Source organism: Mastigoproctus giganteus, chromosome 2 (genome assembly GCF_048544385.1).
Source record: "Mastigoproctus giganteus isolate SK-2022 chromosome 2, ASM4854438v1, whole genome shotgun sequence".
NCBI classification, from domain to species: Eukaryota; Metazoa; Arthropoda; class Arachnida; order Uropygi; family Thelyphonidae; genus Mastigoproctus; species Mastigoproctus giganteus.
This window is the reverse complement of record NC_143576.1, coordinates 255178744-255191418: the sequence shown is the minus strand read 5'-3', so window position 1 is coordinate 255191418 and position 12675 is coordinate 255178744. Positions and strand designations below refer to the sequence as shown.

Sequence of the window (12675 nt, the reverse complement as noted above, 5' to 3'; positions counted from 1 at the left end):
TCTTTTAAAAAAAAAAAAATAATAAAAACCAGCCAAGTTGCCAATCCTGCCTGAACAACTATCAGAAACTATTACAGGTAAATTTATATTAAATGCTTTACTTTTTTCAAATTATGCAAAAAATCTTACGTTTTGCCTTCTTGGGAGCGTCATTAAACCCTGTTTCAAAATCGCTGACTGAAGTAATTCGTCTCTTTGATCTCAACATTGTTCTTATACTAAATAAAAGAAAATTTTGAAACAGATTGATAAAAATCATATATAAATATGTGCATGCAATAGATTTATTTATATTGCATTTATTATTTTTTTATTACTTTGCTCATTTAGCAAAACTAAGCTTTTTTCATATAATTTCCTTTCAAAACAGTAATAGTACAAGAGAACACATGGTAGCAGACATAACAATAATATCAAATGCCCAAGTATTAATATCTTTACAACAGGAGTTGAAAATTAAAATTCAACTTTTCCATAGGCATTATTTTACACTAAATGTGTCTGCCTGCTTAATACATATTTTAAAATGCAGTCTCGTTTCAACATCAACCTGAAGACTCAGGTAGAAATACTAATGTTTACATTTACTGGTGCGAAAACACCTGTGTAAGTGAAAATACAGAAGACACCTCTTGGAGTTCATACAAACACACTTATGAAAAAAAACTTTTTTTTTTCCTGTAGAATAAAAAATATCTTTTAAATAGTGCAAGTTCTAGAATATTCCTATTCCTAGTAGGCAATGCTGCATTCAATTTCTATCTTGGGAATATTTTGGTCCCTCCAGTAACAAAAAACTTTTTTCCATCACTTTAATTGTTAAAGGACACTTGCTGATGAGGATCGAGTTAGCTCAAGTTGGTTGCATTACCTTTTTTTTTTAATTATTCATTAAAAACAATGTTGTAACCAGTGTTTTTAATGAATAATGGATTCACCTCTTTTTGATGTTATTCATTATAAAATGGTACTAGTAATTTTAGGATGACTCATAAATAACATTGTTTCGAAAATACGTTTCTAAAGTGCACATCACCAAAAAGATAGAAAAACAAAATATAGCACTGAGAATCATTTATTATCTAATTATTTCAATGCCTGTGCTGAAATTAAAAAAAACCCACTCCATCACTAATTTCACTTAAACACACAACAAAGATTATGTGTGTGTGTGGTATGGTTGTTTATTGGTGCATTAGCTGCTATGGCTATAGTGCGACAACAAAGATTATGTGTACCTTTAATCCCTAATACTAAGCCATATTTTTCCCTACACATCCAAGTATTAAAAGTCAGAGATTTATATTTCAATCCAAACACTGAAATATTTTAAAAATCATATGCATCTCTATATTCAATTTCCAACTTGAAGAAACTGGTCCCCATATGGCAGAGGTAAACTTTTAGCCAAATGCTCCAAAAAAGAAAACTGAATCCAGAGATGTATGCACCTCTGAACAGAAATTCAAAATATATAGATTTTCAGCACAGTATTTAGCAAATGATAATATTAATGTATATTTTCAAATTTGCATGAATTATTTTTTGCAATTAACATGAGTTGGCAAAAGCCTCGGTTGTGCAGATATCAAAGAGCAAATTTGCTACAAAATGTATCACTCTCCCAGTGCAAAGCAAGTCACCACAAGTTGCCTCAGTCTTGCAATCAGGGTCATCTGAACGTGGTCTTAAAGCCATTACATCCAAGCCAGATCTCAGGGTTTCTGTCAACAGTTTAAAATTCAAATAAATTTAGAGCATGAGCTTCAAGAATATGAGGGCTATAAAACATTACTAGGCATGAGCTGGTGAGAACCCCAGTTGTGTATGTAGTGAAAAGTAAAACAATTTTCACATCTTACCTGATTATAACTAAAGTGGTCACTTTGGGTATCTAAATTGCAGACAGAATGGAAATTTCATTGTTCATTCTACGTGTTGATCAGTCATTGATTAACTGAAACAGAGAAATATTAACCTTTAACTAATATGATACAGTCTTTCAGACCACAAGATATTTAAATTTCTCATTTGATGCAGTTTTACTTGACTCATTGTCATGAATAGATATACTCAATGTCAAGAATAGATGTGCGGAAGTTTACCTTTAGCCAGCGGGTAGCTGATTGCTGGAACAAACTTCCATCTGTTGTTGTGGAAGTTGATAGCTTAAATAAATTCAAGGCAGAACTAGACAAACATTTAGAACGAACAGATAAGTGAAATGGGAAGGGGTTTTTTTTTTTGTGGCTGATGCTGTATAGCTTTCTTTCTTGCATCATGTGCCTCTACTAATGCTAATAAGCATTTCAGTATTTTTCAACTATTTATTCAACCCTGTTCTTACATATTTGTAACATGCTAATTTGTTTTGTTTTTGTGTAATTAATTTTTAAATTCTGCTTGCAGTCTATGTGTAATGATTTTTTTTTATTGATAATTTGTTCATTTCTGTTCATTTTTTTTCTAAACTGGCAATATTTCATATGAAAAGTTTCAATAAAATTTCTAAATACAGTACTTAATTCTTTCATGTTTCAGTATAACTTTCTATATAATGAAATAAAAAAAAATTAATGAAATATTTCATTATAACTTTCTATATAATGAAATAAAAAAAATTAAAGTTTTCCATAAAAGTTATTCAATATCAACTTATATAGTCTAAAAAACTGGAGACTAGGCACCAGCGAGGTGATCTGATAGAGGTGTATAAAGTATAAAGCCTTGAATGGTTTGAGCATGCTCAATGCTGATGGGATTCTGCCTCTTGCTCAGAATAATCATCTGAGAGGGCATAAATTCAAATTGAGGAAAGACAGATGTAGGATAGACGTGCCGAAATTTGCCTTTAGCCAGCGGGTGGTTGGTTGGTGGAACAGACTTCCATCCCTTGTCGTGAAGTTGATAGCCTAAATAAGTTTAAGGCTCAGCTGGACAGGTATTTCGAACGAACAGAGGGGGTGAAGTGGTTTGTTATTTGTTATGTTATTTGGTTTTTAGGAGCATTAGCAACTAAGGCCATATTGCTCCGGGATATGCGGTGGTTATTCCCTGAATGACCTTTCCGCATCCTCCGTATTTGGTGGTGACGGGCTCGAACCCCGGTCTAATCAAGAAGCGTGTGTTACGCACTGCTGCTCCTTCCCACCTGGCTACGGAGGCGCCAAAGGGTGAAGTGGAAGTGGTTATTTTTTATTTATTTTTTTTTTTTTTTTTGGCTGATGCTGCATAAGCTTGCTTTCTTGCATCAAATGCCTCTACTAATGCTAAAACCCCAGGAGCTCACATCTGGTGAGCATGGGCTTGGCACACCCAGGGTCTTGAGCTGGATATCATTATTCTTCTCTTTCTTGGTGATTCCTTTCCACTTCTAACTCTTGTTTTCTCTCTAAGGGTAATTCAGAATTTTCTTTTTTTTTTTTTTTTTTTTTTTTTTTGGCTGGTGCAGCATAAGCCTCAAGCTTCCTTGCGCCATATGGCTAATAATAAAATACATTCCTATAGTACCAAACCATTTTTCTAACATCAAGCAACAAGTGTAAGCAGTCAGTCACAGATGACTGTCAAAAAAAAAAATTATATCGACATTTTTCCATACTGGCATCATTGCACCGGATTACATACTATAAATAATAACAATTTCTATATATATATATATATATATATGTTTGTTTGTTCTTTAAATACAAAGTAATCAACATTTCATTTTTAAAATATCGCGCCACTAAATGGAACACGTGGTAGCAGACATAACGATAATATGGAATGCCCAAGTATTAATACCTTTACAACAGGAGGCGAAAATTAAAATTCAACTTTTCCTTGTGTACAACACTAAATGTGTCCGCCCGCATTAATACATATTTTAAAAATACAGTTTCGTTTCAACATCAACCTGAAGACTCGGGTAGAAATACTAATGTTTACATTTACTGGCGCGAAAACACCTGTGTGAAGCTCTCAGTGTTCGTACAAACACACTTACGAAAGAAAACTTTTTTCTTTTTTTTTTTTTCCTGTAGAATAAAAAAATATCTTTTCAATAATACAAGTTTTGAAATATTCCTAGTCCACGGTTAAAGGTTAATTAATAAATAATTATTTAGCCGCAGTTGTGCAAAATAGAAAGGTTTAGTTCCCGAACGACTGAATCGAATGCTCAAGATGGTTTATGTGCGCAACTGGTTTCAATTTTAGTTACTACTGTACTATATTAAGGGAGCCTCATGGGTAGCAGAGTGGTTATAATCACCGTCCTATCCACACAAGGGTAGAGGAAGTCTTGGATTCGAATTCCGTCAATAACATGAGGAGCGTTTAACGGCTTTTTTTCGCTCCTTGATTGAGATAGTCAGTCTCAGGCCAGGATAATATTTTATTCCCTTCTGCGGTCATCCACTACCAAAGTAAAAATGAAATAGAGACACACAGTACAAATGGATGGATGTATGAGATTGTTCGCGGATAACCACAATATGACGGGTTTTTTTTTTTTTTGTTTTTGTTTTTTTGTATATTAGGAAACTAATTTCTAAGTCCAATGGACTAGTTCGGACTTTTGTCGGTAGAGACTCTTATGGCTGGGATATAAAGGGAACTATACACTGTCCAGTCAAAACATTATGGCTAGCTACATTCTACATAATAGTGGACATGTCCTTCCCTTGCCACCAATTTCACTACCACAGGGTAAGGATTGGACTCTCTAAGGCCTATGAACGTTGCAGTGGGTATGTTGTACGATGTCTTGAGAATTGTGTCAGAGATCTGCGATGGTCGGAGGATCCAAACGCCAGATCTATCGATCCATGTTATCACATAGATGTTTTATAGGATCCGTAATCAGCGAATTCGGAGAACAAGGGAGAACCTGGAAGTGATTTTTATGTTCAGGGAACCACCATTGAACAGCCTTGGCAACGTCGCAGGGCATGTTCTACTGGTGGAACGTTAACCACGAAGGGTTATACCTGATCAGCCACGATGAATAGGCAGCTTTTACCATTCAGAGTGCGCTCTAGGTAGTACACCATGCTGCCACTTTATTAGGGACAACCCTGCTGTGCACACAAATGGTTTTTCCCACAACGTTTCAAGTCACATGACCACAGTTGTGGATATAAAGGCAGCAGAATAACCTTTCTAGGATCAGTTAAGAGTACAAACCGCAGCAAGAATGTGGAAAACGAGTGATCTAACGGACTTCGAACGTGGCATAATTGTAGGTGCAAGACCTGCTGGCCAAAGCCTCTCTGAAACGGCAGTTCTCCTGAACTACTTTTCACGCACCACAATTTCAAGGGTGTATCGAGAATGGTACAACGAACAGAAAACATTCTCTCAACGGCACTCCTGTCGAAGAAAATCGCTTGTTAGTGAACGAGGTCAGAGGAGGATAGATAGAATTGTGCAAGCAAAGAGACGGGCCATGATGTCGCACATCATGTCAGAATACAACCTTGGTGCACAGAACAAAATATCGCAACGGACCACTGGTCGCACTTTGATGTGAATGGGCTACAACAGCCGACGGCCACATTGCGTACCTTTGTTATCAATGAAGAACAAGAGAGCACGCCTCCTATCGGCACAGCAACACCAGAACTGGACTATCGAGGATTGGAAAACAGTTGCTTGGTCTGACGAGTCGAAGTTCCTGTTGTATCACGTTGATGGAAGGCTCCGAATTTGGCGAAAATAACATGAATCCATGGACCCGCCATGTCTGATGACTACTGTGCTAGGTGGTGGGGGCAGTGTTATGGTGTGGGGAATGTTTTTTTGACGCACGTTGGGTCCATTGATACCCACAGATAATCGTCTGAATGCCACATCGTACCTAAACATCGTTGATGACCAAATGCATCCGTTCATGTTGACAGTTTATCCTCAGTCAAATGGTTACTTCCAGCAGGATAATGCGCCGGTGCACAAAGCCCGAATCACTATGGATTGGTTCCAGGAACATGACAATGACTTTTCTTTGCTGCAGTGGCCCGCTCAGAGTGCGGATCTCAATCCTATTAAACATCTTTGGAATGAGCTGGAAAGGGCTGTTCGCTGCAGACCTACACCTCCGTTGAATCTCAAGGAACTGCGTAACACACTCATGTTTGCATGGTTCTCCATTCTTGCACAACGTTTTCAGTACCTTGTTTAATCCATGCCTAGACGAATTCAGGCTGTTTTGAAGGCTAAATGGGGGGGGGCTCAACGCGCTACTAGGTAGGTGTACCTAATAAAGCGGCAGCACTTTATTAGGGCTTTATTATGCAGCACTTGAATGGGTTGAGCAAGCTGAATTCTGATGGGATCCTTCCACTTGTTCAGATTCGTACCTAAGGGGGAATAAATTCAAATTAAGAAAGGACAGATGTAGAATAGATGTGCGGAAATTTGCCTTTAGCCAGCGGGTGGTTAATTGCTGGAACAAACTTCCATCTGTCGTTGTGGAAGTTGACAGGTTGAATAAATTTAAGGAGGAACTGGACAGGCATTTGGAGAGAATGGTGTGATATTTTTATTTTTTCATTTATTTTATTTTTTTTTCAGCTGATGCTGCATAAGCTCATACACTTGCTTTCTTGCATCACATGCCACTACTACTACTACAGTATATGTAGACTGCAAGAGATTCCCAGAAAAACATCCTATACCAAATCACTGCTGCCACCTGCAGGTCTCTCTCTCTCTCTCTCTCTCTCTCTCTCTCTCTCTCTCTCTCTCTCTTGGACCAGAACATATTACCCCAGGGGCTCACATCTGGGAGTATGGGCTTGGCAAACCCAGGGTCCTGAGCTGGATATCATTATTCTTCGCTTTCTTGGTGATTCCTCTCTCTCTCTCTCTCTCTCTCTCTCTCTCTGGGTAATGCTGGATTTTTTTTTTTTTTTTTTTTTTTTTTTTTTGGCTAGTGCAGCATAAGCCTCAGGCTTCCTTGCACCATATGGCTATTAACAATAATAAAAAAAATAAAATAAATAATTGAAGTGATTCCTCTCGGTAGTCTGTAGGCGTATCTTCCATCTCCCGTCAACACAGCTTAGCAGAAGACGTGATTCATAAGAAAAGGCAACTTTTTATCGGTCCAATGATGCCGTTCAGAGGCAACGTACAGAAATCGTTTTTCAAAGTTAGAGAGAACATCTGAAAGATTTTTTAGCTCATCCTCCATTAACAAATTAACAAGTTAGCCTTTTTCATGTTTGAAAATATAACAGTATTGTAATATAATACTGTATTACTAAAATATTATATTATAATAATATTACAGTTATATTAGTATTGTAAGATACATTGAATAATTACTGAATTATCTTGATCTTGTTGTAGGGTTTTAGGAGTATCAGCGACTAAGTCCATATTGCTTCATATACTATGTGTAAATGGCGTTTGTTATGTGGTTGATCTTCTATTTTCTAGATGAAAAACCCGAGTTTCCGAGAAAGAAAACCATGTTAACATCACCTGAGACCGACTAACTCAGTCACATTGTGAAAAAGGCCAATAAAAATTCCTCATATCATCGACGGAACTCGAACTTATTATTCCACACGATGTGGAGAGGAAGCAGTGGGAGAATCACCTTCACATCCTCCTCCTCCTCATGTGGCTCTAGTTAATATATGAGTCTTATTCTGTGTATATCCCTAAGCCAGCAGTTCTCCGAGCCACTTATCACTGCCTAGATAGCATCAGCAAATATTCTTGTACCCCTTCTATTTAAGTGTATCCCATACATGCAAAACAGTCTCTCCTCTTAACAAGTACAGATCATGCTCAGAAAAATTCTACCCCACGAGCCTTGCACAATCTCTCCAGGGCCAAATTGATTGGCAAGGCTCTCCTCATATACTCCCTCATATCGTATGTGGGTAGAATTACAAACCCTTTCAAATTCAATCCTAACTCGAGACTGTTTTTCCAACTCTTAATATCATTAGTGCCAACGTGTACAACAATATCTCCATTTGCTTTCTTAAAAGATGATATCTGGTCTACAATGTCATCTATTTTTGCGCCTGGCAGACATGCCCTGGTCCCATTCCACCTATCCTATTTGTATAACATATGTCTTGTATCTCTGACAATACAGTCTCTCACAATAATCACCTCCTTTGGGACCAGCGCATTCTGCCTTTAGATTGCCACTATATACATTGCCTGATACTCAAGTGTGAGCTCAGTGGGTTGAGTTGACCAGCTCAGAACTTGATCGGCACTCCATTTTAATTCCCTCGAGGGCATCTACCCCACTCTTCCAATGCTCATAAACGCCCATCAGAACGCTGAGCTCGTGCCTAATTTCTTAAAACTCTCTCCACCGAACACACAAAGACCTCCCCCTCGGCTGTATGATGTTCTTTCCTATAAAACCGGCAAACATTACACAAGTTGCACATTTTGTTAGGCTCTACTTCATAGGACAATCTCCCCTTCGGTTTGCCCCTGAACCACAGCATTCCAGCTACTTTGTTCTCCTTGATTTTCTGCTCTAGTCTGGGGCATGATTTCTGTTTAAATACAATTTAATTGATCAACAATGAAAATTAATCAATTAATTGACAATACTACACTAGGCTAATGGATCCCTAAGTACAGTGATATGTATTACACTATAGTTTTTTTTATATATCTTGGGCTATTAAATTCAAAATACATGTATACGTTATGCTATGATCGCAGTTTTAAATTAGCTATATTCTCACTAAAAAGTAAAATTTCTTAACTAAAAAATAAATATGCCTAACAAGTGATTAGAACCTTTGAGCAACTTATTTTTCACAATTCGACCCTACTCTAATTATCTTGTAAGGCCCTATAGACAGTGCCGGACGAAGGTATTATCGTGCCCCGGGGCAGAAGTATATTTCGGTGCCCCTTTTCATAATTTGTAAACTTTATATCCCTTAAAGAAATGGCATCCTGGGCATGGGCCCTGGTAGCCTATGCCTTAATCCAGCACTGCCTGTAGATGTTTCATTGGTTGTATTGTGGCTCGCTTTTCATTGTCAGTGTAATTCTGATCATTATAGGTGGTACATCAAGGACAAGGCTAAATAGGTCTGTTACTTTGTCCAGTATCCTTCTGCACAAACCTACGACCAATGATCTGTTTGTCTTTATGTTGCCCCTCTGTATTAGCATTTTTATGTTGAGAAGAATGGACCATAATCTGCGGTGCTGGTCTAGTGTGGATTGGCAGATCGACAGTATTTAGCAGTCAGGGACTTGAACCCCGGTCTACTCAAAGAGTGTGTGCTACTTCACTCCCACTCGGCTATTAGCAATAGCATTTGTAGAGGCATATGATGAAAGAAAGCAAGTTTATACATCATAAGCCAAAAGAAAAAAAAAAACACTTCCCATTTCACCCATTTATTCGCTCCAAGTTTATTCAATTCTTCCTTGAATTTATTTAAGCTATCAACTTCCATAACGACAGAAGGAAGTTTGTTCCAGCAATCGACCACTCGCTGGTTAAAGGCAAATTGCTGCACATCTGTTTACAACTGTCTTTCCTTTATTTGAATTAATGCCCCCCTCAAGTGTGTAATCTGAGGAAAAATTGCATCAACATTGAGCTTGCTCAAACTATTCAAAACCTTATACACCTCAATCAGATCACCTCGCGGGTGCCTAGTGTCCAGACGCTGCAATTTGCAGAACTAAAGCCTTTCTTGGTAAGAGCAACCCTTTGTTCTCCTCACCAAATTCATTGCTCTTCTCTGTACTCGTTCCAGCCAGTGTTGCCAACTCTTAATAATATTTCCCGCTAGCCGCATACTCAAAATCCGCTATTTTTAGCACTTGACCCGCCAAATTTTTAAAATTTTCATTTGTTTTGAGCTTTGAGCGAAATGAAAGACCACGTGATATTGCACGTGCTACAGGCCTAAATGAGGCAACGCCGAGAATTACAAAGAATGCGGAGAAAATAAAAACAACTTTCATAGCGGGAACAACTAAAAGTGTAATTAAAATCCATTAGATTAAGACACAAAGAATTGGAAGAGATGGAACGGCTGTCATCTGTTTTTATATAAAATCAAACAAAAAACAAGTTTGCTTACGATAGAAGCAAAAGCATTAGCAATATTTTATTACGACCTTTACGTAATAAAAAAATACGTAATAATCGTAATAAAATACTTACGTATTTTATTACGATTATTTATTGTGTTTGGTAATGTTTTGGTTACAAATGTGTGTTCAATCTTGGGTGGTCGGCACCTAACCCAATTTTTCCCATAGGGCCTGTTGTTTATATTGCACGAGGATTTCTAGGAATACAACTATCGTGCTATACGAGGACTGACTATACTAAGATATTATTACACTGTGGTTATTAGAAATAATTATTACCTATTGCTCTGTGGTTATTAGAAATAATTATTACTTATTGCTCTGTGGTTATTAGAAACGTTGAAAGAGATGTCGGTAATTCGGATCGCATTTCTTGGAAGCCAAACAAATACGACGAAGAAAAATTATCCAATGCCATTCCTTTGCGGTTTCAAAAAAAAGGCGTCATTAGAATTTTTTCCACATTTTTAGATTTGATTCAACAATTTAAAGCTATGACCCAACGATCAGGTCGTTTGACCGCGAGCGTAACTACGTAAAATTGTTGGGGTTCTCCTCAGGGAAATCCAGAATAATATAAAACCGATTCTTCACTTTATAAAAAAAAAACTATGAAATATGATATCCCTACTATTTCAATTATGAATTATTTTTAGTGTTAATTAAATAATTGATTGAACAATTAATTTAATATTTCTTAAATTAATATTTCTCAATTTAAATGTTACATTGCCAAAATACATAAAATGCTAAACATTTATACTCTTCCCGCTAAAAAATCCGCTATCCGCTATTTCATATTTTTATCCGCTAAACCTGAAGCAATTCCGCTAAATCTAGCGGGAAAACCGCTAAAATGGCAACACTGGTTCCAGCAGCTCTACATCCTTCATAAAATGAAGCTTCCATATCGGCATGCAGTACTCCTGATTAATAGCTAATAAACGGAATTTATTATTTTTTTTTTTATGATTCCACTGAACTACTAGTTACCTGTTACGATATTCGCGCCAAAACAGCGATACAAATAATAAGTTGTAATTTACAAAATTATTAGCTAAATATAAAAATAAGTAAACGAACGTGCCTAAGACTATTCGTCAAATAACACAGTTTAATATGTAAATTAATCGAAAATACGGTAAAAATTTCCATACAACTTATTCATTCCCAGAAGCTCAAATTTTTCGATCTCACGCCACCCAATGAAAAGTTAGTATTGGAGAGACGATTGCATTATAAATAAGATGAAGTGAGCTTCTTTGTGTTTCAGTGAGTGTTTTCAAGTTTCGTCCTTTCTAAAGAAAATGGATCGTTGTAAGTAATCCTTGCTAATTTGTTCTTAACTGCTTTACATGATGATTTGTTTTTCTGATATCCGTAAGATATGTTTGTACTTTTTTGATGAAGTAAAATATATTGAAGGTGAAAAACAATTAAGCAGAATTTAGGTATTCCAATTCAGTATTTTGTTTATGTTCATTTGTCTTATATATAGCGTAGATCACGCTCCAATTCAATGAAAAGAGATGCAGTTTCCAAAATAAAAAAAAAAAGAAATACTTGAACAATTCGCTAAAATATCACATAGTATCGTGTAAATTCAATGTTGATAGCCTAAATTTATTTAGGCTATCAACTTCCACGACAAGGGATGGAAGTCTGTTCCACCAACCAACTACCCGCTGGCTAAAGGCAAATTTCCGCACATCTATCCTACATCTGTCTTGCCTTAATATGTAGGCATGACCTTGACTCAAGGTTTGAGGCGTGAAAACATTTTTCTATGAAGTGACATACTTTCTCTTCTCCTCCCCCCCCCCCCCCCCGTGTTATTGTTGTACTCGCATTTTTCTGTGAGGGCGACAAGTTTTAAAATCTTTAATGTAACAAATCTATTTCATTGCTTCTAGTTGCATGCTTGAATTTACTTCTGCTGTTGATTACTTCGACCACCCTATATGTTAGTCATTGTGCCTTTCTTCTGAAATTAGGTATTTAAAAAGGATCAGATTAAACCCGTGTACAGGTATTTCGTCTAGGGTCACACTAACTTTAAATGTGACTCTCCAAATAACGACTAAGCTTTCAGATCTTTTTCCCCGGGTTTTTTTTTTTCTATCCTAATTATGAATAGCGTAAATGAAGTTGACTTGCCACTAAAACAAATTACCCAATCTGCATCTTTACATCTATAACATAATTACAAAATGCTTATTTCAATTAGACCGATTTTTACTACATTAATCAAATAAGTCAACAATCTTGCATGGACACACTAAGTCCATTAAACGTTTTTTACCCAATTACTAGTGAAACCACTAGTAAACGAAGTCTATGGCACCACTGTCTATTCCGATTTAATAGCAGTTTCATCTCCTATATGAAATGAACACTGCAAGAAAGTGATGACACTGGCATGAAACTAATTTTATAGGCGGAAATTCTACCCATCCTACACACACACACCCATCCCCTTACATTATGGGAGAATGTCATGAAAGAGCAACCGGCCTCCAGTGCAAATTTGTGAGATATATTAGCATAGGCTCTTAGTAACTGCCTCTGCATAAATGGCTGACTCCC

The 12675-nt window shown here is 36.8% G+C and overlaps 1 protein-coding gene across 1 annotated transcript in view; it reads right to left on the bottom strand.

The window, feature by feature from the left end:
• The window catches only part of LOC150090396 (Fanconi anemia group D2 protein-like), a 204939-nt gene that overhangs the window by 191850 nt on the left and 414 nt on the right, over positions 1-12675 (bottom strand). Inside the window, exon 2 of the mRNA XM_090390299.1 lies at positions 130-218. Coding sequence (XP_090246425.1) covers positions 130-218 — 89 coding nt within the window. The remainder of the gene's footprint in view (positions 1-129; positions 219-12675) is intronic.